The sequence below is a fragment of the Perissodus microlepis genome, chromosome 3, assembly GCF_051167445.1.
Source record: "Perissodus microlepis isolate ML-2025 ecotype Zambia chromosome 3, ASM5116744v1, whole genome shotgun sequence".
Taxonomy (NCBI): domain Eukaryota; kingdom Metazoa; phylum Chordata; class Actinopteri; order Cichliformes; family Cichlidae; genus Perissodus; species Perissodus microlepis.
The window spans coordinates 1739291-1767084 of record NC_140463.1 but is presented as its reverse complement, the minus strand read 5'-3'; the positions used below and the strand labels follow the sequence as shown (position 1 = coordinate 1767084).

Below are 27794 nucleotides of genomic sequence, written 5' to 3'. Positions count from 1 at the left end.
TGTGTTGGCCCTGCGACAGACTTGCGACCTGTCCAGAGTGTACCCTGCCTCTCGCCCCATGACAGCTGGGATAGGCTCCAGCGCCCCCCACGACCCTGAAAAGGATAAGCGGATAGATGGATGGATGGATGAACCAGATGCATCCTGTTGGCCTTCAGGTAGAATGCAGGTTTTTAGGCACGGTGGTACGTTGGTGTTTTATAGGGTTTGTAAAATCAAGTGTGTGTTCCACTTTGGACGGTGCTGTATGTTTCTCCCTGTAAAAGTGGAGCACACTAAACCTGTGAACGCTTTAGTGCTTCAAACACATCCTGCTGTGAACTGTGTGTACACACGGCTAAAGCACAAATTACTGCACACTGAAGCATTTCAAAGAAAAAGGACTGTTACATGAACACAAGAACATGTTACATGTATGAAGTTCACATGTTAAACTCTGACAGTCACAGATATCATGCATGAACATCATGTGGTCCTAAAGTGTCTGAGTGACCATAAAAGAGCTTTAATGTAGTTTGATGCTGAGGTCGGAGTTTACAGTGAGCTGACTGTATCGTACTCAGAGCTGTTCCTAATGTTCTGTCCATGTGTTGCTTTTTTGGTTTGTTGTTGGAAGGTCTTAAATTTCAGAGTCAGCAGGTGAGATCAGGTTTCTCAGATCCCTGATGTGGATCATGTGACCTGGTTTCTAGGTTACATGACAGGTCAGAGGTCAGCGACTGTAACTCAGTTACTTCTGTTAATGTGAACTCACTGAGTGTTTGTGGTTTACCTCTCAGACTAACTGAAGTCCACAAGAAGATGATGGTGGAAGAAGAGGAGGACAGAGCAGAGTCTGCAGGATCCAGCTGTCCGTCTGCGAGGAGTGACTGGTCCAAAAATAAACCTCCAGCCTTCAGTGGTGAACCTGGACCAACGAGGTCAGAGAGCTGAACTCACTGAGTAACAGAAATAATTCTGCACTGACATTATAATCAGTGTTGATTCTGGTTGATTGTCTGACTGTGTTTGTGAGCTGAGAGGAAATGAAAATGAATCTGTAACAAAAATCAGTTTTGTCCAGTTTTCCTGTAAGAAGCTGAACTCTAATCTAAGAGGATGTTACTGACAGGAAACAGCTGCATTATCTGCAGTCTGTGTGATCACAGCTGCTTCCATCACTTTATCAGAGAATTTATCATTGAATAAAACATGTTTGTGTCTGCAGAGGTCAGAGGTCACATTCTGCAGGACCCAGCTGGAGTGTGAGGAGTGACATGTCCAAAGATGAACCTCCAGACTTCAGTGGTGAACCTGGACCAACGAGGTCAGAGAGCTGTGATGACTCCTTTACATGTTTGTGTTTCCTGGATAAATATGACCTGAAACATCCTCAGATTATTACAAAGATTCATTAAAAAGAAAACAATGAAAGAGAAAAGATCCAAATGTTAGACTTGGTCATTTGCTGTTTGAGGACAGTGATGCTCATATCTGTGGGTAAAGTGTGACCTGAGTGGGTTCATGTTTGTCTTTAAAGAACAGAGCTGCTCTGATTCTCTTTGTGTCTGATCTGTTAAACAGTCTGAGAGGTCACAAAGAGACCCAGCAGCTAAAGCCTGGATCATACTGGCTGCTGTTAATGAGACTCCATCAGGACAACACTGAACCACAGTGGTGTTCATGGAAATCAATCAATAGATTCAGTGCAACATATAACAGCTTAAACTTTTCTAAAAAGGTTTTTTCACAGGTTTAAAAGTGTTTACGGGAATTTTTAACGGTCCTTTTAGAAACACAAATGTGAGGTCAGACACAGGGAAGCAGCAAAACTGATTGAACACAGCTTTTAGAGGCTAAATTCACATTTTAATAATGAAAGTGGCTTCGTGTGTGTGTGTCCATGGTTCCTCCACAGAGTGGACCAGCAGAGCTCAGAGGTTCCCAGTGGTCAGTCTGCCCAGCAGCATCAAACACAGCTGGACTCCATAGTTATGGTCTGTACATGTACAACAACTACTTTATTATTAATATTAATAATAACACATTTATTTATAGGTCCCTTTCAGAACACCAAAGACTCTGTGGACTAAACGACCAAAAGAAATCAAACTTTGAAATCAGACGGTGCAAATGTGATCACAGGGAAACGTTTTAAACATCGAGGCTTTAAACAGAAACCAAAGTGAAACAGTTTGTAGTCGAGATCAGTGGGAATGAAGCTGAATAACTGTTTCTTTAATAACTTAGTAAATGACAAATATGATGAAAATTAGCAGCATTAGCACTTACTGATGATGTGAGTCGACACTCGGCTGTATTGAGACGACCACATTAGGTGGTCCTCAACTGTAATGGAAACCAGTGGATCCAGTCCAGTCGTGGTGACCTGTGGTGAGTCGATGTGAGCAGCTACTAATGGAAACGGGGCCATAGATGTGTTTGTGCTTAATAACAATGAATCACAGGATTTTTACATCACTGTTAAAATCTCATGTTGTTTGTTAAAGTGTGCAGTTCAGGGTGTGTTACTAAAACTGTGGTTTGCTCACTTTCCAAAGACCCAGCCCCCATAAAAAGCAGCCAATCAGCTTCTAAGAGTTACACACCCACACATATCTATCAAGTTAACTCTGGTCTAACACACTTGGATTTAGCTTGAAGAGTGTTCCTGTACGAGGACTGAAAATGATTCAGAGATGGTTTTTCCCCTTTCACATAAATGGCCTCCTTGACTCCACCCTCAAACCAGCGTTCACATTTACTCAGGACCTTCTTGATGTGATGATCTTCTGCTTCCCTGGCTGCTGTGTCTGTGGGGATGGTGTTTGTTCTGTGTTGTAGCATCCTGATGATGTCCAGTTTGTGCTCCAGTGGCTGATGAGAGTCAAACCTTAAATACTGATCTGTATGTGTAAACAGAATGTGCCTTTAAGACCAGCTGTCTATATGATCAACTCAGTTAGCTATAACATCTCCAAGTTTCTGGCTTTGATTCTCAGCCCGTTGGTAGTTCAGCTCTGAACATCAGTGAAATGTTTCTCCCACTGAAATCACTGCATTCATATGAACACAATCAACGTTTTGCGATCGTGGAGTTGTGGAGAATGTCTCAGTTAATCAGATACAGTCAAACTTGATATGCCCCTTGATCGTAAAGAAGTGGATGTTGTGTAGACTGAAGTTCAGAGTAGTGGGTCATTCATTTAGTATTCTGTTCCAGCTGCTGGAGGACAACATCATCACTTTTGTGAAGAACGAGCTGAAGAAGATCCAGAAGGTTCTGAATCCAAATAAGCCCCAGTGCTTGGAGTTTCAGAGGGAGGATGATGAGCAGAGGAGCAGCAGAGAGGCATTTGTGAAGATCACAGTGGACTTCCTGAGGAGAATGAAACAGGAGGAGCTGGCTGACCGTCTGCAGAGACGTAAGAGGATTTGTTACTTAAGGTTTTAAGCTGTTAGATAAATGAGAGACTTGTGATACCAGTGTGTTCAGTCATTTCTCAGAGGGTCAGAAATTGTCATCAGCATTTTGTAAGATCTGATTGTTGAAATTGTATTTTATTATTATTATTGTTCAGAACTTCCAGCTGCAGTTTGTCATCGTAGCCTTAAGTCTAAGCTGAAGAAGAGGTTCCAGTGTGTGTTTGAGGGGATCGCTAAAGCAGGAAACCCAACCCTTCTGAATCAGATCTACACAGAGCTCTACATGACAGAGGGAGGGACTGCAGAGGTCAATGATGAACATGAGGTCAGACAGATTGAAACAGCATCCAGGAAACCAGACAGACCAGAAACAACCATCAGACAAGGAGACATCTTTAAAGCCTCACCTGGAAGAGATGAACCAATCAGAACAGTGCTGACAAAGGGAGTGGCTGGCATTGGGAAAACAGTCTTAACACAGAAATACACCCTGGACTGGGCTGAAGACAAAGCCAACCAGGACATCCAGTTCATATTTCCATTCACTTTCAGAGAGCTGAATGTGCTGAAAGAGGAAAAGTTCAGCTTGGTGGAACTTGTTCATCACTTCTTTACTGAAACCAAAGAAGCAGGAATCTGCAGCTTTGAAGACTTCCAGGTTGTGTTCATCTTTGATGGTCTGGATGAGTGTCGCCTTCCTCTGGACTTCCACAAAACTACAATCCTAACTGACCCTAGAAAGTCCACCTCAGTGGATGTGCTGCTGATAAACCTCATCAGGGGGAAACTGCTTCCATCTGCTCGCCTCTGGATAACCACACGACCTGCAGCAGCCAATCAGATCCCTCCTGACTGTGTCAGCATGGTGACAGAGGTCAGAGGCTTCACTGACCCACAGAAGGAGGAGTACGTCAGGAAGAGATTCAGAGATGAGGAGCAGGCCAGCAGGATCATCTCCCACATCAAGACATCACGAAGCCTCCACATCATGTGCCACATCCCAGTCTTCTGCTGGATCACTGCTACAGTTCTGGAGGATGTGCTGGAAACCAGAGAGGGGGGACAACTGCCCAACACCCTAACTGAGATGTACATCTACTTCCTGGTGGTTCAGGCCAAAGTGAAGAAGGTCAAGTATGATGGAGGAGCTGAGACAGATCCACACTGGAGTCCAGAGAGCAGGAAGATGATGGAGTCTCTGGGAAAACTGGCTTTTGATCAGCTGCAGAAAGGAAACCTGATCTTCTATGAATCAGACCTGACAGAGTGTGGCATCGATATCAGAGCAGCCTCAGTGTACTCAGGAGTGTTCACACAGATCTTTAAAGAGGAGAGAGGACTGTACCAGGACAAGGTGTTCTGCTTCATCCATCTGAGTGTTCAGGAGTTTCTGGCTGCTCTTCATGTCCATCTGACCTTCATCAACTCTGGGCTTAATCTGCTGGAACAACAACAAACAACCTCCAAGCGGTCTAGCTTTTTTAGAAAAAAAGTGTCTCTCCACCAGAGTGCTGTGAACAAGGCCTTACAGAGTCCAAATGGACACCTGGACTTGTTCCTCCGCTTCCTCCTGGGTCTTTCACTGCAGACCAATCAGAGTCTCCTACGAGGTCTGCTGACACAGACAGGAAGTAGCTCACAGACCAATCAGGAAACAGTCCAGTACATCAAGAAGAAGCTCATTGAGAATCTGTCTGCAGAGAAAAGCATCAATCTGTTCCACTGTCTGAATGAACTGAATGATCGTTCTCTAGTGGAGGAGATCCAACAGTCCCTGAGATCAGGAAGTCTCTCCACAGATAAACTGTCTCCTGCTCAGTGGTCAGCTCTGGTCTTCATCTTACTGTCATCAGAAAAAGATCTGGATGTGTTCGACCTGAAGAAATACTCTGCTTCAGAGGAGGCTCTTCTGAGGCTGCTGCCAGTGGTCAAAGCCTCCAATAAGGCTCTGTAAGTAAATATGTGATCAGTCTTTTATTTATAACATAAACAGTGTAATGTGTGATGGACCCTTAAAACTTAAACATATTTAACTAAATCATCATCAGCACTAAATACAGTATATTATAGTTAATGTTTGATAGCAGCAGTAAATGTCAGAGTGTCTTAAACATATCTGGGTGTCAGCTTTTATCAAAGTCATATCCAGAATCATCCTGTAAGTAAAGTTTATTTATACAGCAGCTTTCACAGGTCAAAAACCACAAAGTGCTTTACAATAGAAACAGGCAATAAAAAACACAGAAGAATAAAACATTAAACAGCAAACACTGAACATCATACAGCCTAAAACTAGTTAAAGGCCACTCTGAATACTAGAGTCTGAATAAATGAGTTAGTGGGACCAGTAACAGCCTTTGACTGGAAGATCTCAGATGTGAGAAGAGCTGTAGGGTTCTAGAAGGTCAGAAATATAGACTGGGACTAAAAGTAAGGACTAAATCTTTAAATAACGCCTAAAATGAACTGGTTACCAGTGTGAAGAGATTAAAACTTGGAGTAATGTCCAGTCTATTTCATGTGCTGGTTAAAAGCCTAGCAGCATCATTCTGTACTGACTGAAGACATTCAAAGACTGTGATGGAGCCATAGGTGATAACCATCAACTCCCTAATTCCTCCTCTGGTCTTATTGCTCTGCATCAGTGCACTGCTCAGCTGAAGAGTTCACTTATATATGTTACAATCAGCATCACCAGTACAGCTCCAAGGATCTGCAGCTGCTGACAGATTCAATCATATTCCTCATGTTTCTTCTGGTTTCCTGTTGTTAGATCTGCATGCTTGATTGTTTTTCAATCTCTCCGATGTCGTGCACTTTGATTTCCGCCTGTACATATTCTGTGAACCGTGACAATTTGTGACAGAATACAATGATCAGTGAGGACCCAGAGGACACTGACATTTACACTGTGCAGAATGAGACTTGAGACTTTATCTCACTGCTTTGTGGACGACTGATGGAAGGACTAATCACTATATCTGCTTTAGTAGAAATAATTTCCATGATAATTTCACTGGTTCAGTCTCCCAGAATCTCTCAGTCATATCTTGACCTTTTCCTAGAGCAACTAACCCTCACTCACCAGGATATGAGCCATCCTTCCCTCTCATTGCTACATGCTTACAGTCTTGCCTATCACCTGTTCACAGAATGAGGAGTCATCCCTTGTTTTTGTTTAGCATTTAATGAGCAAGTTCCAGGTCTTTATATTTACACAGGGAACATTTTTAAATCAAAACGTTTTTTAGCCATAAATAGTAATGCACACTGACATTTGTCTTTCTTTTAAAGGTTCAACACAAGAAGTGATTTAAATTAATCACAAACAGTTTGTTATCAAATGACAATTTTTCAAATTATGTCTTTATTTTGTTTTTGTTTTTTTAGGCTGAGTGTCCCTGACCTCTCAGACAGAGGCTGTGAAGCTCTGTCCTCAGTTCTCAGCTCCCAGTCCTCTATTCTGAGAGAGTTGGACCTGAGTATCAACACCCTGCAGGATTCAGCAGTGAAGCTTCTGTCTGCTACAGTGGAGAGTCCACAGTGTACCCTGGAAACGTTCAGGTCAGATGAAGTCATATTCTGAATTCTTTATGAATTAGCATAAGACGTCAATTAAAATTCTAAGCAAATCAAGATAAGTGTTTATTCTTGTTTTAATAAATATATGAGCTAGAGGGACCTTTTTAGTCTAAAGTTATAATCATCTGCCACATTTCTAATCTCTTTACCACGTGGACTTTTAAAAAAATTTCTGTTCCCCCAGACTGAGTCTCTGTAACTTGTCGTAGAGTTCATTTAACTTGTCATTTGATAACAGTTTGTTATCAAATTACAGTTTTTCAAATTGTGTTTTTATTTTGTTTTTGTTGTTTAGGCTGAGTGTCCCTAATCTCTCTGAAAGAGGGTATGAAGCTCTGTCCTCAGTTCTCAGCTCCCAGTCTTCTACACTGAGAGAGCTGGACTTAAGTAACAACAACCTGCAGGATCCAGCAGTGGAGTTTCTTTCTGCAGGACTGAGAAGTCCACACTGTAAACTGAATACTCTGAGGTGAGATCAAGTTATGTTGTGCTTTTCATCAATTGACAGAATTAACCAATAAGAATCCACTAAATGGGGAAAAAAGTCAGTTAAACTTCTGTAATAGTTTTATGATAATTTAATGAGCAGAGAGAGTTATTGATCAATATGTCAGCTACTTTGGTGCTAATGCACTGCCCGGCACATGGAGCCCAATTGGCATTTGCAATAGAATACCAGAATTGATTGACCATTGTCAGTTAACAAATGTCAGCGTCATCCATTTGTTGTCTCCTAGTAAAAAAACAGGATTAATTGCTAAATCTAATAACTCTTTAGTGCACCCTCATTGCAATTTAACAACAGTGTTTGTTTAATGTTTATCTGTAATTTTTCAGACTGAGTCACTGTAAGCTCTCAGAGAGAGGCTATGAAGCTCTGTCCTCAGCTCTCAGCTCCCAGTCCTCTAGTCTGAGACAGCTGGACCTGAGTAACTCTGACCTGCAGGATTCAGGAGTGAAGTTTCTGTCTGCTGGAGTGAATAGTCCACACTGTAAAATGGAAACTCTCAGGTCAGGATTTAAAATTTTCCACTGATGATCATGTTAAATGTGATTTCTATTACTGCATAAACAGTAAATTGATTAAAAAAGTCTTAATGTAAAAATTAGTGTCTGGGGTTTTTAGTGATATTTGTTCACTTTCTGTCTTTCATTTGCAATGAAATGTCCCATCTGCTCCTCTGAGTCCAAAATCTTTTTTAGCAGTGCTTCATCCACCAAACCTTCTAGTTCGATTCCTGTATTCTGAAGGTTTTTACAGAGCTGTTTGTTCAGATATCAGAATTTGATTTTCAGAAACATCTAGTAATAAAAATATGATCAATTGATTATTTCTGACTGAAAAGATGAAATCAAATATATATTTAGTCATAGTGATATGACTCATTGCCTCACTTAAACATAAAATGTAAACAAAAATTCGAAACAATAGATTAATACAAAACAGAATTTGACTGTTGAGCTTAAAGTGGGGAAACCAAAACAGGAAACAACACTTAATGCAATTAGATTTTCTGGATATTTAACATTTGAAAAAAGGTGTTGTTGGAAATCAGGTGCAGTGAATGCTTAAGTTATATTCGCTGTGAAATCAAAACAAATGAACTTAGAATCAGTAACACCATAACATCTGATGACACTGTGTTTACAGACAATATTTTAATCAGTATTATAAGGGCTGTAGATTGGAGCCATTGGAGCTCTAACAGTGTATAAATGTAACAGGGCTTGGTGCTGATGCTAACAGTGCTAGCTGCTTCAGGCTTTATTTGCACATTATTATCACATTTAGCTTATTATAAACACTATATAAAACAGCTAGTACTGCTGGGACTTTTCACAATCTAACATGAGCCAATCACTGAAGAGTCGAGCCATGACAGTTGTTGCTGTGAGAAGAGTGGGGCTACATTCAGTGATGCTAGTGTTAGCCATGTTAGCTTCAGCAAGTGGTCAGTGTGAGACCAGTAGAGCGTCTGCATCAGCAGGGCTCCATTTCACTGCAGTATCACATTCTTCATATGTCCATGCTGGACATTTGAATAGATTGAGTACTGTTATGTAAAACAATAATCGGTGTTGTTGTTGTTGACCGAAATAAATTTCACTTTACTTCACTTCACATTCACTGAATATGTAACGGTTTGGTGTTTTTGTACTTTAAACTTCTTGTTTATTTTGAGCTGCTCTGTTTGATTGCTTCAGGGTTTCTTAGTTTAGTTTTCCTCTTAGGTTTTATTTTCAGTTATTTTGTAGTATTCTGAGCCTTCCAGTCTCGTTAGTTTTAGTTACTGTCCATATTTGTGAGTTTATTTACTTCCCTCAGTGTTCCTCTACATCTCTTTACTAGCTTCACTCAGGTGTTACACTCATGGTTGTTATTCACTTCCTGTTTTATTTTGGTAGTTATCGTCTCTGGTTTTTACTTTTACTTCCTCCCCCGACATTGTCTACATTAGTTTCAGCTGTAGAAGATTTTATTGACTGTTTGATTTGTCACTTTTTTTAACTATAATTGTTGACTTATAAACTATTGCTAAAATGTATTTTCATTAAAATACCAAATAATTTATTACTTTATCATCTAATTAGATTGTAATTCTGTAAATAGGGGTGATAGTTTGGCCTGTGTGGGTTGTCTTCAGGTACTCTTCCTCCCACAGTCCAAAAACATGCATGCAAGGTTAACTGGAGATGTGTGATTGTGAGCATAAATGTTTGTCTGTCTCTGTCCTAGCTCGGTGTCTACCTGGCTACATCACCATGGTTACTGATGCTGAACCAATAACCTGGTCTGGAGCAGGTTATGTTCAGAGTTTGTGTTTAAAATCAACTGAAGCGCCTCGTTTTCACTGATTCTTTCATTTACAGAAAGCTTTAAGTGTGATATAGATTCAGTCATATGTTACCAATGTCAGTGAATGAGGCCCAGCTGTAAAGTCACAGCAGTCACACTGTATGTGTCTCATTGTCACTGGAGTTTAGGCATTCAGCTGGTGCTGCAGAAAAAGTATAAATGTTTCTGTTTGGTTCTAATCTGCTGCTGAGTCTCTTTTACAAAGATGGAACTGCAGCTAATCGTGCTCATGTAGCCAGTTAGTAAAAACTCAAGTCACTGTCAGACACAGCAGACATTTAGTGATAATCTCACTGTATGTGGTCTTTTAGCGCCTCCTAGTGGTGAACATGTGGAGTGGTGTTAGTCTGGGTGACGAGTGTAACTGTTGAGTGAGAAAGACTGTGGTCGTGTCCAAATTCATGGGCTGCATCCTCCTGAGGACCTGGCCTTCGCGGTCTACGTGGGCCGGGTCCTCAGAAGGTCAGGTAGGCCGGAAGTAAACGACAGTGAAATTGGACGGTCTAGCCTTCTGATTAGTGTCACCGCTGTCTCGGTGGAGTTTAATAAACTCGGCCGTCTGCTCCTTGCTATCTAAAATATAACAGGACTCTGGCGGGAATTGTTGACCATCTCACACTTCTGTTTAATCAGTTTTTTGTTTGACGTTTATTCAGCTGTGTAAAAACCAAGGAGGAACCCACCCAGGGGATTAATAAAGTTTTATTTTATCTTATCTAATCTAATAACTTTAATCTCAGCCAAACCGATTTACTCACGAACAAATAAAACACTGAAAAAAGCAAAACAATAGCATTTTTAGGTTGTCTAAGTCAGCGGTCCCCAACTCCCGGGCCTCGGACCGGTACCGGTCCGTGAGTCGTTTGGTACCGGGCCGCGAGAGTTGAGGCTCAGGTGTGAAATGTATGGTTTTCAGGGTTTTTATCGGTTTTCAGCGTTATTTTGTTATCGTTTTTATTGTTAACTCTGTTTTCCTGGGTCTTTTCACGTGTGTTATGAATAAATCTTCTTTTTTTCGGTACCGGCACTAGTTTTATTTTGTTGTATTTATCCGCGGCACCTTATTGCCGGTCCGTGAAAATATTGTCGGGCATAAACCGGTCCGTGGCGCAAAAAAGTTTGGGGACCGCTGGTCTAAGTGACTTATATATTACTTTTATCCTGAGTAGCAAAAGTCCGCGGTGATCTGAAAATGATGTGCCGGGAGTTGTGCTGTTCTCTGCGGCTTCAGTAACCCTGGAGCTCCCGCCGAGCTATCGAGCTGGTGGGTAACAGACGTCTCCGAAAACTTTGAAGCGCTTTTGCAAATATGCGATATCTTGATAAACCAAGCAGATATTTGAAGTTTACACAGCTGCATTCTCGCCTGAAAATATGTTAAAAGTTTATTATGTGACCCAGGAAGATTAATAAGAGTAATTTTAAAACTTAGTAGCGGTCGCCATTACCGGAAACTGGAGTTTGGCTTGGCCGCACTATGAATTCTGGGATATGGTGGGCCACGAAGGACACACCCGACCCATCCTTCAAATTCGGGGAAAAGGAGGACGCATTTGTCGGCTGCATTCGGAGGAGTCCACGAATTTGGACAGCCTTTGGTGCGTCGCTGTGACGTAATCGGTCTACAAATGTTTCCTCAGGAGGATGCAGCCCATGAATTTGGACACACCGAGCCTGCGTGCTGGTAGCACCTTAGCCACAGCTCGGGTGTGGAGGAGAAGCTGAAAAAGAAGGTTTTCCAGTTTGTAAGGAGGAAAAAACTGAGAGGACTAAGTTAAAGAGAGGCTGGAGAGTAACACAGAGCAGCAATGAATGCTGCTCACACACTTTAGACAGTTTAGCATCAAATGTTCGAGTGAGTTAGCTTCCAGCTAACTAGCAGAGCAGCTAACTAGCAGAGCAGCTAACTAGCAAACCAGCTAACTAGCAACTGCAACTGCGTCTTTCTGACAAGAGCGTCAGACACTCAGACTGGTTTTCTTTGTGGATGATGATGTATTCTCACACTGATCCTTCATGATGATGCTGCCATCCACCCACTGCTCCTAGCAGTGTTGCCAACTCCTCAGTAAGGAAAATTGCTATTGGTTGTCCTAAAAGTTGCTGGAAGTCGCTAAATGACGTCATTGCCTAATTTGGATAAATGGTCATGCTAATGTAATTGTAACGTACATTGTAGGAGAGAAAAATAACATCGTGGAAGAGACATAACGTGAGTAAAAAACGTCCTGGAATGCATTTAAATAAATAAATCATAGTTCTGTCTGTAACTATTACAACACTCTCACCACATTTGTTAACAATTCTCTCAACAAATGTGTTTTTCCTCATTCTTTTTTTATCCAGCTGAGACTTTCGGTATAAATGTGTCATAAACAAGATAAAGCAGTGCAGGTTCAGTGTAATGAAACCTCAGACTGAGTTCAAAATCAACACCTGTCCCTGATACCACATCAGCACCAGAACCATGATGTGTTTACTCACATTTAAAAAGGTGGAGGTCAGTGTGAATGGACTGTCATTGGTCTGAATGTGCCTCTATAAACATGTGCTCTTCATTATTGATGTTTTCCTAATGAACAGAAAATGAGACTTAATAAAATCCTTTTGACTGTTGTTGGAGCAGGTTGGGCCCTGGGTTTGAGTCCCCCACTGTACCACAGGGGCTTCTAGCTTTGTTTCACAGTGTATAGAACACCAAATAAAACCAAATCACAAAAAAACACATCAAACTTTGAGGGTTTTTCCCAAGGATGGGAAAGCAGACTCGACCCCAAACAGCTGGATATATGGATGGTTACCACAGCAACCACAGCAGTGTGCTCTCAGTATATTTAGTTGTATAAAGGTGTTTGTGGTGTATTGCGTGTGAGAACACTGTTCACAGCAGTCACAGCTCGCTGCCTTCAACAGTCTCTTCCTTCCTTGTTTGGATGTCACTGATATCATCTTCTGCTCTCACACTGAACACCTGTTGGAGCTAACATGCTAACATGGAAGCAGCAGGTATGCCACCTGTGGCAGCTGAGGTCACGTGATCTGAGTGTTTGAACCACACGTTGGGGCAGCGTTTCCAAACATCTGCACTTCAGAAGCTCCAAAGTGTGGAAACGTCACTGTGGAGCGTCTCATCGCTATCTAAGAGATTTTCTTGCCTCTGCAAAGCTAAGCTTGCAAACAGCACCATAGTTTGTCAATCCCAACCAATCAGAGCGCTCCTTATGTCACGTCACATGACTCGTCTTTTCCTCTTTGACTAGCACCCAAAGAACTAAACAAAGGCTAAAAGGACGTTCAGCCAATCAAATCCCTCCTAGGAACAGGAAGTCTAGAGAGGAAATGGAGCAGAGCAGGAGAATCACCAGTTTAAATGTCTGAGTTTTAAACTGGTGACCCTCTAAAGAGGCTTTTATTGACTCTTTCTGTTTTCTTTACAGCTTTTTACACCATTTAAACTGTTTAATATCAGAATTAGAAATAACTTTTGGATAGTTTTTCTACATTTTCACTAAAATGTGACAAAAAATAATGACTTTCTGACTTTACTTTGGACTGTGGACTAATCTAACGACTCAGCCTGGCCATGTTGGACTTGGTGTGGAAGCAGCTCCCAGTTTGAGTTCAGCAGACAGACGCTCTCTCTACTTTGAAGATCAGCTGCAAACTTTCCTTTTTGATAAAGCTTATGGTTAGAGCTGGATCAGGTGACCCTGAACCATCCCTTAGTTATGCTGCTATAGGCTCAGGCTGTTGGTGGACTTCCCATGATGCTCTGCTTTCTTCTCCGCTCCCCTCTTTTCACTCCTGATGCTTTTATATGTCACTACTGCATGTCCTTAACTTTTGTCTTCTCTCTCCTTAGTTTGTGTTTTGTTCTTGTCTCTCTGAGCTCATCTCTTCTCTTTCCCCTCACCCTGCAACCAGTCATGGTAGATGCTCCTCCTGGAGCCTGTTTTCACTGGGAGGATCTTTGTTTCCTTCCCACCATCACCAAGTGCTGCTCACAGTCAATTGTCTGATGGTTGGGGCTTTCTCTCTAATATTGGAGGCTGTTACCTTACACTGTTAAACAGCTTGAGATGTTTTGTGTGTCTGCAGTCTGTCAGGCTGTCTGATCACAGAGGAAGGCTGTACTTCTCTGGCCTCAGCTCTGAGCTCCAACCCCTCCCATCTGAGAGAGCTGGACCTGAGCTACAATCATCCAGGCGATTCAGGAATGAAGCTGCTGTCGGCTGGACTGAAGGAACCAGGCTGGAGACTGGAGACTCTCAGGTATGAAGAGAATGTCTGATAGAGGAGGAAGAGCTGGAAACATTTCCTGTGTCCTTCACTCACTTCCTGTTTGTTTCCTGCAGATGAATCAGAATCAGAATCAGAATACTTTATTGATCCCTGGGGGAAATTATTTTTTGTTACAGTGCTCCATTATAAACCAACATTAAGACAAGACAGACAATACGCTAAGTAAGAATAGTACAATATATACATATATATACATACATACATAAGTCACTCATAAATAAATAGCTGGAAAAGAAACATGTGTAGTTGTAGCAGTAACCAGTGTGTTAAGTGGATGCGTTGTACAGGGAGATGGCCACAGGCAGGAAAGATTTCCTGTGTCGTTCAGTGGTGCTTTTCGGTAATCTCAGTCTCTCACTGAACGAGCTCCTGTGACTGACCAGCATGTCATGGAGTGGGTGGGAGGTGTTATCCAACATTGTCTTTATCTTGGACAGCATCCGCCTCTCCGACACCACCTTGAGGGAGTCCAGCTCCATCCCCACAACATTGCTGGCCTTACGGATTAGTTTATTAAGTCTGTTGGCATCTGCGACCCTCAGCCTGCTCCCCCAGCATGCAACAGCATAGAGGATCGCACTGGCCACAACAGACTCATAGAAAATCCTCAGCATTTTCTGGCAGATGTTGAAGGACCTCAGTCGCCTCAAAAAATAGAGACGACTCTGGCCCTTCCTGTAAAGTGCTGTGGTGTTTTTAGCCCAGTCCAGTTTATTGTCAATGTGTACTCCAAGGTATTTATAGTCCTCCACAATGTCAACACTGACCCCCTGGATTGAAACAGGGGTCAAGTGTTTCCTGGTCTTCCTGAAGTCCACGATCAGCTCCTTGGTCTTTGCCACGTTGAGCTGCAGATGATTCTGCTCACACCACGTGACAAAGGAGTCGACCACAGCCCGGTACTCTGTCTCATCATCCCTGCTGATGCATCCAACCACCGCAGAGTCATCAGAAAACTTCTGAAGATGGCAGGTCTCCGTGCAGTGGCTGAAGTCTGTGGTGTAGAGGGTGAAGAGGAAGGGGGAGAGGACAGTCCCCTGTGGTGCCCCTGTGTTGCTGATCACCTTGTCAGACACACACTGTGGGAGACGTACATATTGTGGTCTTCCTGTCAGGTAATCAACAATCCAGGACACCAGAGAAGCATCCACCTGCATCGCTGCTAACTTATCACCCAGGAGGGTCGGCCTGATGGTGTTGAAAGCACTAGAAAAGTCAAAAAACATGACCCTCACAGTGCTCGCCGGCTGGTCCAGATGGGTGTAGACACGATTGAGCAGGTAGATGATGGCGTCCTCAGTTCCGAGACGAGGCTGATAAGCGAACTGAAGGGGATCCAGATGTGGTCTTACTATGGGTCGCAGCTGGTCCAGGATGAGCCTTTCCAGGGTCTTCATGATGTGGGAGGTCAGTGCCACGGGCCTGTAATCCTGGGGGCCACTGGGACGTGGCGTCTTTGGTACAGGGACGAGGCATGATGTCTTCCACATCACTGGGACCCTCTGCAGACTCAGACTCAGCATAAACAGTTTATGAAAGACTCCACACAGCTGGGGGGCACAGGTCTTGAGGACGAGGGGACTCACTCCGTCTGGTCCAGCAGACTTGCCTGAGTGAAGTCTCCTCATTTGCATCTCAACCTGGTATTGAGTGAAGGTGATGGGTGGGGGAGGGGTGTCAGGAATCTCACAGGAGGCAACAGCGCCATGTGAAGAGAGAGGCTGGCACAGTGGTGTGGCTCTGGATTCCAGGCTGACTACAGGTGAGGTTGTGGGGGTCGGAGCAGACACTGTGGTGTCGAATCTATTGAAAAACAGATTCAACTCGTTAGCTCTGTTCTCACCTCCCTCAGCTCCCCTGCTGTTGGTTGGCCTGAATCCAGTGATGGTCTTCATGCCCCTCCACACCTCTCTCATGCTGTTCTGCTGGAGTTTCCACTCCAGCTTCCTCCTGTAATTGTCCTTAGCCTCTCTGATCTTGTCCTTTAGTAACACCTGGACCTTCCTCACCTCCTCTTTATTGCCCCCTCTGAAAGCCCTCTTCTTGTCGTTGAGGAGGGCTTTGATGTCCTTAGTCACCCACGGCTTGTTATTTGGGTAACAATGAACAGTCTGAGCTGGAACAATGGAGTCGGTGCAGAAAGTTATGTAGTCTGTGATACACTCAGTAAGCCCATTGATGTCCTCGGCGTGAGGCTCACAGAGTGTTTCCCAGTTGGTCACCTCAAAACAGCCCTGTAGTTCCGCTATTGCCTCCTCTGACCACCTCCTAACAGTCCTGGTGGTCACAGGTTCCCTCCTCACAATTGGCACATAGCGGGGGGTGAGGTGAATCAGGTTATGATCTGACCTACCAAGTGGGGGGAGGGAGGAGGAGCTGTATGCATCCTTGATGTTAGCATACAGTAAGTCTAAAATTTTCTCTCCCCTGGTGGGACAGTCCACATATTGTTTGAATGTTGTTAGTGTATTGTCCAGTGATACATGGTTGAAGTCACCCGAGATCACAATAAAGGCACTCGGGTGCTGAGTCTGTAACCGAGCTATGGCAGAGTGGATAGTGTCACATGCAGCTGTGGGGTTAGCAGGGGGAGGAACATAAACAGCCACCAAGATGACGTGAGAGAATTCCCTGGGTAAATAATACGGCCTGAGTCCAACAGCACACAGTTCAGTGTCCAGGCAACAAATCTTTTCTTTGATTGTTATGTTGGCAGGGTTACACCACCGGTTGTTAACTAAAACAGCAAGCCCACCTCCTTTCCGCTTACCGCTAGCTAGAGCTTGGCGATATAAGATTTTTTCATATCACGATATGTTTTTTTCATTTCAGGCGATAACGATATATATCACGATATAAGCCAAATAACTATATTTGTAAGATTTAAATGTGCCGTTGCTCACAAGTAAAATGTGAAATAATCAGCAGCTTGTTTTTATTTTATATATTTATTTCCCATAATAAGTTCAACAGGGTAGATGTACTTAAGGAACATGAGACTTTTTCAGATAAATAAAGGCAAATATTGCAAACTACACAAAAGGCAGCCGCTAAAGCATTCAAGTTTCAAAATAGAACAAACAAAACAGACTACTAAATTGTCAATTCCACTTAGAAACAAAATATTAATTCTAAAAATAAATCTTACTTTGTTTTACAGAAGAACAGACAAAATTGACTAACTTTTGTCAATATCAAATAAACTGAGAACTAAAAAGAAATTCTCAATCTCTCCTTGTTGTATAGCTTAGCTTTTCAAACAGTTTTAACAGTTACTTTAGTCTGACAAAAGCCGAATGACGAATTAGCGCTTCCAGTCAGAGACTGAGCATGCACCGCTTTATTGTATTTCCAGACTTGCTTTCGGCACAATTTACAGTGAACGCTACTCTGTTTTTTGCCAGACTTGAAATAGCCGAAATACCTTCACACTACGGAACTTCTTTGGCTCTAGGGATGGGTATCGAAAACCGGTTCTTGTTGAGAACCGGTTCCCACTGTTTCAATTCCTTGAAATTGTTTGCCATTTTTGCAAACGATTCCCTTATCGATTCCAGTCGCCCCGAATGACGTCACCACGTTGCGGAGCGTCATTTACCTGGCAGGAAACACGCGTAAGCGGCTCAAACGCTCAAAAGTTTGGTTATACTTTACAAGAACGGATGACAACAGGGCAACTTGCAATACTTGCAAAGTAGATATTTCATTTAAGGGAGGAAACACTACGAATATGCAAAAGCATTTGCTCACAAAACACGCGATGACCTTAAATGAATGTCGTGTTTTTAATTCCGCTCCGGACTCGTGAATCTCAACCCAGCAGCAGCGGTAACGTTTGCACGTCCTCTCCCGTTAATGCGGCAGGTAAATAATCAACTAACAGTGCATATTATGTTAGCGCGATCTGCCTTATTACAAAACCTGCCATTACTGTGCATTTAGGTGACCATGTTGAGTAAGACAGACAGAGTCTGGCTGGCTCAGATGCTGGCAGTTCTCGCTGCAGTCTACCGGTAGCGTCTCCTTTCAAGCCAGGATCGACGAATGTCACCGAGCAGTGACTAAGTTTGTGGTAAAAGGCTTGCACCCATTTGCCACAGCAGATGCCCCCGATTTTCGGTAAGTGAATGTGTTTAATTGTAGGCAGGGACATTACTGGATATTCTTGTGTAATTGCTACTGAATAATTTATGTTATACTTTGTTATTGCTACAGAAGAATATTTATTTTATTATTTTACATTTACAATTTTTTTCCTGGGGACCCTGTGACACCCCATTGAAGAGCCGTAGGCTGTGGATCTCACTGTTGGGTTTGTAAGGCCATGATACTCCTAAATTTCTATCTTGTTCAAAGAGAAGATATAAAACAAAGTTCTAAGCTAATCGACCTTAGTGTTCTCCTTTTTTAAAAAGAATCGATAAGAGAATCGATAAAGAATCGAATTGCTAAACAGAATCGAAAATGGAATCGGAATCGTGAAAATCTTATCAATACCCATCCCTATTTGGCTCTTCCGTTCGACAATCTCTCCGGCATTGGAACCATCATCTGTTTTCTCTTCGATAACCTTCGGTCACGCTCGGTTGATTTTTCTCTAGTCGGCACACTCATTTCCTCCATTACCCGGGCGGTACGGTGGCTGGCTGCTTCCCAAACAAATACACATGTGCGGCTTGGCACTTGTGCTGTACGTAACAAGTCACGTGACGTGACGCTGCGGCTGTGATTGGTTCGGCTCTGCGCTACTTAATTTGGATTGGCTGTTCTTTTTTTCTTTTTTTTTTAAGAGGACAAGAGCGGCGAGGTCTATCCCAATAGTTTAATTTTTCTATCGAGAAAAAGTTATATCGCAATACATATCGTTATCGTTCTATCGCCCAGCTCTACCTCTAGCGATGCTGTCCGTGTCCGCCCGAACAGTGTGGAAGCCTTCCACGGAAGCATTCTCATCGGGAATGTCCTGGTGCATCCATGATTCAGTGGAACACATCAGGCTACACTCTCGGTATTCCCTCTGACTCCGTACCACTGCTGAGAGCTCGTCGATTTTATTTGCCAACGATCGCACATTTCCCATCACGATAGACGGCAGACACGGTTTATACCTCCTCCTCGCTTCGAGCCTCCGCTGTCTCACCGGCTCCTTTTTTCTTCTCTTCTGTCCTTGACCTCTGCATCCCCGATGTGTTTTCCTCCAAATTTCAGCTGGTACTTCTGCGGGCCTGGCCAGCGAGCCGGCCGGCATCAGGGCGATCAGCTGATCTCTGGAGTAAACAGTCCGTGAGTGTAGGAGATGTGCCGCGGTCCCGTTCCTTGATAAAAGTAACAGTTCCACGGCCACCAGAAGAACAAAAACTCTCTCAATCCACATGATTGAGTAAGAGATAATAAACGGATGAAAATACAAGTCAGAAAAAAAAGAATACGTAAGAAAAAAGAGCTAAACTAAGAGAAAAGCAGGAGCGACTGTAACAGGCTGCACGCTGGTTGGCGCATGCGCACTAAAAAAAAAAAAAAAAAAAAAAAAAATGACACATGAACAATCACACATGCAGGAATATTTTCAGGGACAGACACACTAGTCTAGCTGGATAGTACATGGATATTTATGTAGGGGGTCTCCAAGGAGTCTGTTTGCAGGAACATCTAGGTCACAGGTGTACCTGAGATAGATGCCACGGTGTACCTAATAAAGTGTCAGCCATGTGTATGTTTCCCATGCTGTATGTCCACAGTGATAGTGACAGAAGGATGAAACAAGGCTGTGAATCATTTCAGTCTGTGTGTGTGACAAAGAGGCAGACAGGAGCAGCTAACATTTGGAAATGGAAGCTTAAATACTGGAAACTCTACATTCACATTCAATAAATTTGTTCTCAAGTGCACATTTAGCAGCTAATGCTAATACTGTTTTCCCTTGCTTTCTACAACTTGAGCAGCTATTGCTAAGTAGGCCACTTTGCTCTGCTAAGGATTTGTTTGACCATGATAGAAACTCTGATAAGCTAATGCTGCTAATCTAATGCTGTTTATGGGCCCTGTTAGAATCAATATTTCATTCTCATTCTGTTGTTTGAGAACAATATTAACGTCTCACATCATTATAACACCAGAGAAAAGGGTATTAGCGTTAGCTACTAATGCTTATTCACCTCAAATTAGCTTTAGCTGCTAATGGCAGCCTACTTAGCATAACCCCTTCACATCGTTATAATGCAAGAGAAAAGAGTCACTCATGGCAGCCTATTTAGCATTAACGTCACATCATTATAACACAAGAGAAAAGGGTATTAGCATTAGCTACTAGTGCTTATTCACCTCAAATTGCCTTTTGCTGCTAATGGCAGCCTACTTAGCATTAACTCCTCCCTAATATAATGCTAATTTACATCAAATTAGCAAGCTACTTAGCATTAGCTGCTCACATTGTTAGAAATCAAGAGAATATGGTATTAGCATTAGTTGCCAATGCTTATTCACCTAAAATTAGCATTAGCCATTAATGGTAGCCTATTTACGGGCGATCGTGGCTCAAGAGTTGGGAGTTCGCCTTGCAATCGGAAGGTTGCCGGTTCGAGCCCCGGCTTAGAAAGTCTTGATCGTTGTGTCCTTGGGCAAGACACTTGACCCGTTGCCTACTGGTGGTGGTCAGAGGGCCCGGTGGCGCCAGTATCCGGCAGCCTCGCCTCTGTCAGTGCACCCCAGGGTGGCTGTGGCTACAATGTAGCTTGCCATCACCAGTGTGTGAATGGGTGGATGACTGGTTGTGTAAAGCGCTTTGGGGTCCTTAGGGACTAGTAAAGCACTATACAAATACAGGCCATTTACCATTTTTACCATTTAGCATAAACTTCTTATGCTAAATGAAGTTAATTCATGCTAAATAGGCTTAACTGAAATGAAAGTAGTGTTAGCATTAGCTGCTGATATTGTTAAAAAGTAATAAAAAGTAAGATAAAACATTGCTAGCAGTAGCGGATAATGCTAACACACATCAAATTATCATTACTTAATAATGGCAGCCTTCTTAGCATTAACTGCTCATATTGTTATAATGCAAGGGAAAAGAGTTGGCAAAAACATTGTTAGCATTAGTAGATAATGCTAATTCACCTAAATTAGCGTTAGCTAATAATTGCTACGTACCTAGCATTAGCTACTGATATTGACATAAAGCAAGAAAATATGGTATTAGCATTAGCTTCTAATGTTTTTTCATCTAAAATTAGAATTATCCACTAATGGCGTCCTATTTAGCATTAACTCTTCACATCGCAGGGGAAAAGTTAAGATTGAATTAAAAAAGTGTTCACATCAGCTCCTCCTATTGTTAAAAGGTAAGAAAAAACATTGTTAGCATAAGCGGATAATGCTAATTCACCTCAAATTAGTATTAGCTAATAACGGCAACCTACTTAGCATTAGCTGGTCACATTGTTATAAAGCAAGAAAATATGGTATTAGCATTAGCTGCCAATTCCTATTCACCTAAAATTAGCATTAGCCACTAATGGCAGTCTACGTAGCATTAACACCTCACTAATATAATGCTAATTCACATCAAATTAGCTTTAGCCAATAAGAGCAGCCTACTTAGCATAACTCCTCACATCGTTATAATGCAAGGGAAAATAGTTAGCATTACTTGATAATGATAATTCACATCAAATTAGCAATAGTTAATAACGGTGACCCACTCAGTATTAGCTGCTCACATTGTTAAAATTGAAGGAAAAATAGTATAAGCATCAGCTACTCATATTGTTAAAATGTAAGAAACAACATTGTTAGCATTAGCAGATAAATTAGCATTAGCTAATAACGGCAACCTACTTGGCATTAGCTGCTCACATTGTTATAAATCAAGAGAATATGGTATTAGCATTAGTTGCCAATGGTTATTCACCTAAAATTAGCATTAGCCACTAATGCTAGCCTATTTAGCATAAACTTCTTAATGCTAAATGAAGTTAATTCATGCTAAATAGGCTTAACTGAAATGAAAGTACTTGTCACTACCCGATCCGTACCGGATACCCGATCCGTACCGGAAACCCGATCGGTGAAAGGTGTCTACTTCCGGTCGAAGCATTTTACGATAGTTACAGGTCAGAGTATCTGTTGAGATGTTAAGAATAACAAGTATCTCTTAAAATGTTTCCGATAATGAAACATTTAATATAATGTAGACAAAAACAAAAAAATAAAAAGATAGTGACAGATCGGGACTCCCGATCCTTACTGCGCATGTGCAAAGTCGGACCGTACAAATGGGGTCTACCCGATCCGTACCGCGCATGTGCAGGGGTTTTCTTCTTCTTCTGTTTGTTTAATGGCAGTGTACTCCCCAGTGTACGAGGATACCGCCACCTGCTGACTGAGCGAATGAACCCTATTGTAAACTGAATTAGCGTCATTACAAACGTGTGTTAAATTTGATTTAGTGATAATCGAGTGTGTTTATGCTTGTCTGTGTGGAGAGGATTGTTGGAATAGTGATGATGATGTCCGCTATCACTGTCAATTGCCAGTAAACACTTCATCTGGCTGCTGAATCTTCACGTGACATATTATAAAGTTTGTATTATTAACTCTATCATTAGGCACCATTCTTCTTATTTTACAGCGCTGTTGTTCAATCGGGGGACGCTCTCTGTTGAGAAGAAAAGCAAAAATTTGTTGCGGATACGGATTATCCATTGTTTAAATGTCCCGGTAGTCGAAAAGGAGGCAGAGCTGCTGAGAAATGCTAGGAGCTAACTGGGCGCTAACCGTATCATTCAAATATATTGAATGTCGCAATGTTGGCAAAGAGAGAAAGTGACGTAAGATTTGCGCATGCGGGGTACCGATCGGGTTTTCCGGTATGGATCGGGTAGTGACAGTAGTGTTAGCATTAGCTGCTGATATTGTTAAAAAGTAATAAAAAGTAAGATAAAACATTGTTAGCAGTAGCGGATAATGCTAACACACATCAAATTAGCATTAGCTAATAATGGCTATGTACCTAGCATTGGCTGCTCACATTGTTATAAATCAAGAGAATATGGTATTAGCATTAGCTGCGAATGCTTATTCACCAAAAATTAGCATTAGCCACCAATGGTAGCCAATTTAGTATTAACTTCTTAATGCTAAAACAAGTTAATTATTGTTAAATAGGCTTAATTGAAGGGAATGTGGTGTTAGCATTAACTACTGATATTGTTATAAAGCAAGGAAATATGGTATTAGCATTAGCTACTAATGCTTATTCACTTCAAATTAGCATTAGGTTCTAATGCGTATTTGCCCTAAATTAGACATAGGTGCTAATGGCGGCCTACTTAGCATTAGCAGCTAAGATTGTTGTAATGCTGGGGAAAAGAGTGTTAGCATTAGCCGTTCACATTGTTGGCTGAGAGGCCGAGGGCACCCCACCTCCGAAGTGGCCCGAGCGAGCCCCAGGCTCCAGGCCCCGATAAGCGGCCGCCAAGGAGTGAGCCGGTGTGTATCTGGACGCCCACCCCCGGACACAAAGAACCGCCAACGCACCGATGTCTGAGGGAGTCCGCCACTGGCAGGGGAAGTGGTGGTGGGGGGAGATAGGCCTCCAAACCTTGGAGGGCCTGAGATGTCCCCAGAGAGGTGGCGTCTGATACCCAACCTGACATATAGACACAGACATACAGGCACACACAGATACAAACATCCATTCCCACCCTCATGCTCTCATATGCACTTACTCCACACTCACCCAACGTGGAGACAGACATAAAGAGACGCTGTACACACGATCACACTCCCCAAGCGTACTCTACGAACCGGGTCTAGGTACCCTTGCCCCTGGAGGGGGGAACTGCACCCAGACCCAGGTGGTGTTACCCTTTTCCCTGCGGTGGGGAGAACACGGTTGCTGTACGCACACAGCCGGCTGTAGCTTTGCAGCTCACAGCCCGACACACACCAACACAACAGCATAGAGAGCACAGACGTTAAGACAGTGAGGCCTGATTGCGGGTGCCGCTCAGGTGCATCCGCCTCCCCTGCAGCGGCGCTGCAGACCACGCCCCGCCACACACATTAACCAAGTACAATACATATTTAGGCAGAATTTTGCAAATATCTATTTTTCATTTTTTTTAGCAGCATAGTGCTTTTTTTCCAATTACTTTTTAAAAGTCAGGTCAAGGCTCCAAAAGCCCAAAGGTGATATAAGGGTGGCTCACGACAGTTTTTGTTTGCTGGATCATTTTAGTTCAGCTGGGTGTCTTTGCTTTGTTATATTTCTTTAAGAGTTCAAAATGTGTTAATTGCATAAATAAAATGTAATTTTCTCTGTAGCACTTCATGGATTTCATAAGCAACACACCTTAGTTGTTCACACATGTTGTGTACAGTGTTATCTTCATTTTAGATGTCAAAAAGTATTTGATCCAAATGGCTCTTTGGGTGTTAAAGGTTGCTGACCCCTGGTATAGGAGGACACCTACTCTGTGTCTGGTTAAGTATAAGAGCCCTTTGTTAGGGGGACCGCTGGACTCTTAGCACCAGGTTTGGGGTCACAGGGTCACATCTGGAACACACACACACACACACACACCTACACTATGCGCAGACTGGTACTCTTTGTTCATACCTGTGTAAGACGTCATATGTTAATGAACTTGTGCATATTCACGTAACCTCAATAAAGAGCAGTGTTAGGAGGGAGCAGACGAGAGCGACTGAGGTCAAGTGAAGGAACGGCGCTGTCACAGTTCTCTCCCTCATGAATTGTCTGGTTCCAGCGGTGGCTCTGTGCTAGACGACCCATCACCAGCTTTTTCCACTGGTTACCAGTACGTGGTAGAATCCACTTCCAGATCTGGTTGTTTGTCTTTAAATCTCTGAATGGATTGGCTCCATCTTATCTCTCTTTAACAAAATAATCCAAGTGGAGCCCTCAGGTCTGCAGATAAGTAGCTTCTGACCAGAACTAGACGTAAAAACAGAGGTGAGCTTTATCGATGGCTGCAGCCAAACTCTGGAACAGTCGCCCTTCACATCAGGTCGTCACCAACACTCGACATTTTTAAAACCCGGTTGGAAACACATTTGTACTCTGTAGCTTTCAATTCTGACGAGTCTTTATAGTAATTACTGTGTATGTTTCCTACAGCACTTTGGCTCAACCTGTTTTTAAATGTGCTGATAAATAAATGTAGATTTCTTTGAATAAAACAGTGGAGCCGAGCTTTGAGCTCAGTGTGTAACAGTGTGTGTATGAGAGCCATGTAATGTCCATGTGTGCATGCTGACTGTGCTGCTCTGACCCCCCTCCTCCTTTCAGGGTGGAGCCTGCTGGAGTCCGATGGTTGAGACCAGGTCTGAGGAAGTGTAAGTGTGTTTTTAATGGGATTCATGAAAGCAAAGCAGCACACATTCAACCATCTTCATCATGTCAGGAGTCATCATCAAAGTGTCAATCAATGAACAGATGATGGATCAATAACTGCAGCTGGATTGTGTTTGTTCTCTCCATCAGATTCCTGTCAACTCACAATCGACACAAATACAGTGAACACAAAGCTCCAACTGTCTGACAACAACAGGAAGGTGACACGTGTGAAGGAGGTTCAGTCATATCCTGATCATCCAGACAGATTTGATGTTCATCATCAGCTGCTGTGTAGAAATGGTCTGACTGGTCGCTGTTACTGGGAGGTCGAGTGGAGAGGAGGCGTTTATATATCAGTGAGTTACAGAAGCATCAGAAGGAAAGGAGGCAGTAAGGACTGTGGGTTTGGATACAATGATCAGTCCTGGAGTCTGTGGTGTGATTATAATGGTCCTCGTCATGTCTGTCACAATAAGAGAGAAACACCCATCTCCTCCTCCTCCTCCTCCTCCTCTGTCTCTAACAGAGCAGCAGTGTATGTGGACTGTCCTGCTGGCACTCTGTCCTTCTACAGAGTCTCCTCTGACACTCTGATCCACCTCCACACCTTCAACACCACATTCACTCAAACTCTTTATCCTGGGTTTATGGTCTGGTTTCCTGGTTCCTCAGTGTCCCTGTGCTGAGTGGAGTGTAAAGAGTGTGTCCTGTTAGAGAAACACTCTGACTGTTGAACAGATAGTTCAGTCTGTACATGTCTGTCTCTTTCACTCACAAACACGTTTTCACATTCATGGATTCAATCAGTTGATGTCTGAAACTCTTCTAAATGATTCCTTGTAAACTTCTTCCTCTTCAGTCACAAACAAACAGGAAGTGATGTCACATGTGTTCCTGTCCACACAGCAGAATGAGTCTATTGCTGACAGTGATGTACAAACAGAGTGAGCATTTCTGAGGCCCAAAATAAACTGAGTAGTTCACTGAATGAACGATGGACTGTGAGCTCAGTTCCTTCATCATTAGTATGGATTATATATGTATATGTATTATATTAGTATCATATATATCAGGTGCTGCTGCTGCTGGTTTCAGTCATTGTGCAAATGTGCTGTTTGTAAGGTTGTAAAGCTGCAGTCAGCTGAGACTGAAGAAGTCACCTGATCAGTGAGCAAACGTTTCTGAAAACGTCCAGATGAACAGAATCAACCTTTTGGGATCAGCCAGCAATGCAGCATCATTGTTGTTCAGCTTCAGAGGTTTGCAGGAATGAACTGATGACCAGAAACAGCTGCAAAGTCCAAGAAAATACCAGCTGGAGTTCAGCTGCATTTGAAGAAGTCAAAGAAAAGTAAGGATGGCAAAGGGCGACGTTTTCTTCCAAAGAACTGAAAACATGGTCGACGCCTCATTAGAAGAATAATCTGGACATTTGTGAGGAACTCTAACCAAGAAAGCAACACAAGAAAGCAACGTCACACAGATCCAACAGACAGTTTCCATGACTGCAAGTGTTCAGTGTAAAAATGCTACATTGCATTATTGCATCCTCTCACCACAGGAGGCGCTGTTGGCACCACTGATTGCTGATCAGCTGTTCTCTGATGATCTGATTGATACTGTGAATAACGGGACTCACTGAACTCTGTGACACAGTGAAGATTACAGAGTTGAACTTCAACATCTGACTGACGTCACACAGACAGAAGGATGAACCAGTGAGGCACAGAACACAGTTACTGGAGATACTGGATCAGCTCCATGTGAACCTCTGATGGAGAAGCTGCTGACCCAGAGAAACATCAGGACATGACAGCAGCTGCACTTATCTAACAACATGTAGCAGAGCTGATCTATGTTAGAGGATCTATCACAGCAGCTGAAGCCAAAGTCCAACACTGGATACCAGCTGAGCCTGTGCTGAGTGTAGTGTTACAGGAAAAGGGCAGAAACACTGACACTGGTAGCTCCCAGTGATGCTGACTGGGGCACAGAGCTGAATGATGCAGCATCAGGACACTGTTTCAGTCTGACTGACAGAGAAACCTGTAGCTGTATCTACATGTGAGGCAGAGGCCACACAAGCAGGTTTCTATGTTTCACAGTGACTGAGATCTTCAGTGGGGGTGGACATGCTCCTGTACAGACCTCTGAGGAGAACCAAGGTGCAGTCACAGAGTCCAGTCTGTCCTCACAGATGTGAACATGTGGTTTCATCAGGTCTGCTGTCAGCTAGCAGGCTCACATCAGAATCACTGTTCCTGAAAAACACAGTCTGTGTGACAT

At 42.9% G+C, this 27794-nt stretch overlaps 1 protein-coding gene across 1 annotated transcript; it reads left to right on the top strand.

The window, feature by feature from the left end:
• Window positions 1–1264: 1264 nt before the first annotated feature.
• LOC146389384 (protein NLRC3-like) lies at window positions 1265–27794 on the top strand. Its single transcript, XM_084912167.1, has 10 exons — window positions 1265–1306; window positions 1898–1976; window positions 3203–3404; window positions 3561–5355; window positions 6796–6969; window positions 7283–7456; window positions 7825–7998; window positions 13943–14116; window positions 25461–25507; window positions 25656–27794. Exons 2-10 carry the CDS (start codon window positions 1974–1976, stop codon window positions 26192–26194), a joined length of 3282 nt encoding a protein of 1093 aa, XP_084768293.1. The 5' UTR covers window positions 1265–1306; window positions 1898–1973; the 3' UTR covers window positions 26195–27794.

Bases quoted from the DNA above. Each gene is read 5' to 3' on its own strand.
- LOC146389384 (XM_084912167.1), top strand. The intron at 6,970-7,282 runs GTCAGATGAAGT...TTTGTTGTTTAG, and splicing joins TGTACCCTGGAAACGTTCAG to GCTGAGTGTCCCTAATCTCT. The intron at 7,457-7,824 runs GTGAGATCAAGT...GTAATTTTTCAG, and splicing joins TGTAAACTGAATACTCTGAG to ACTGAGTCACTGTAAGCTCT.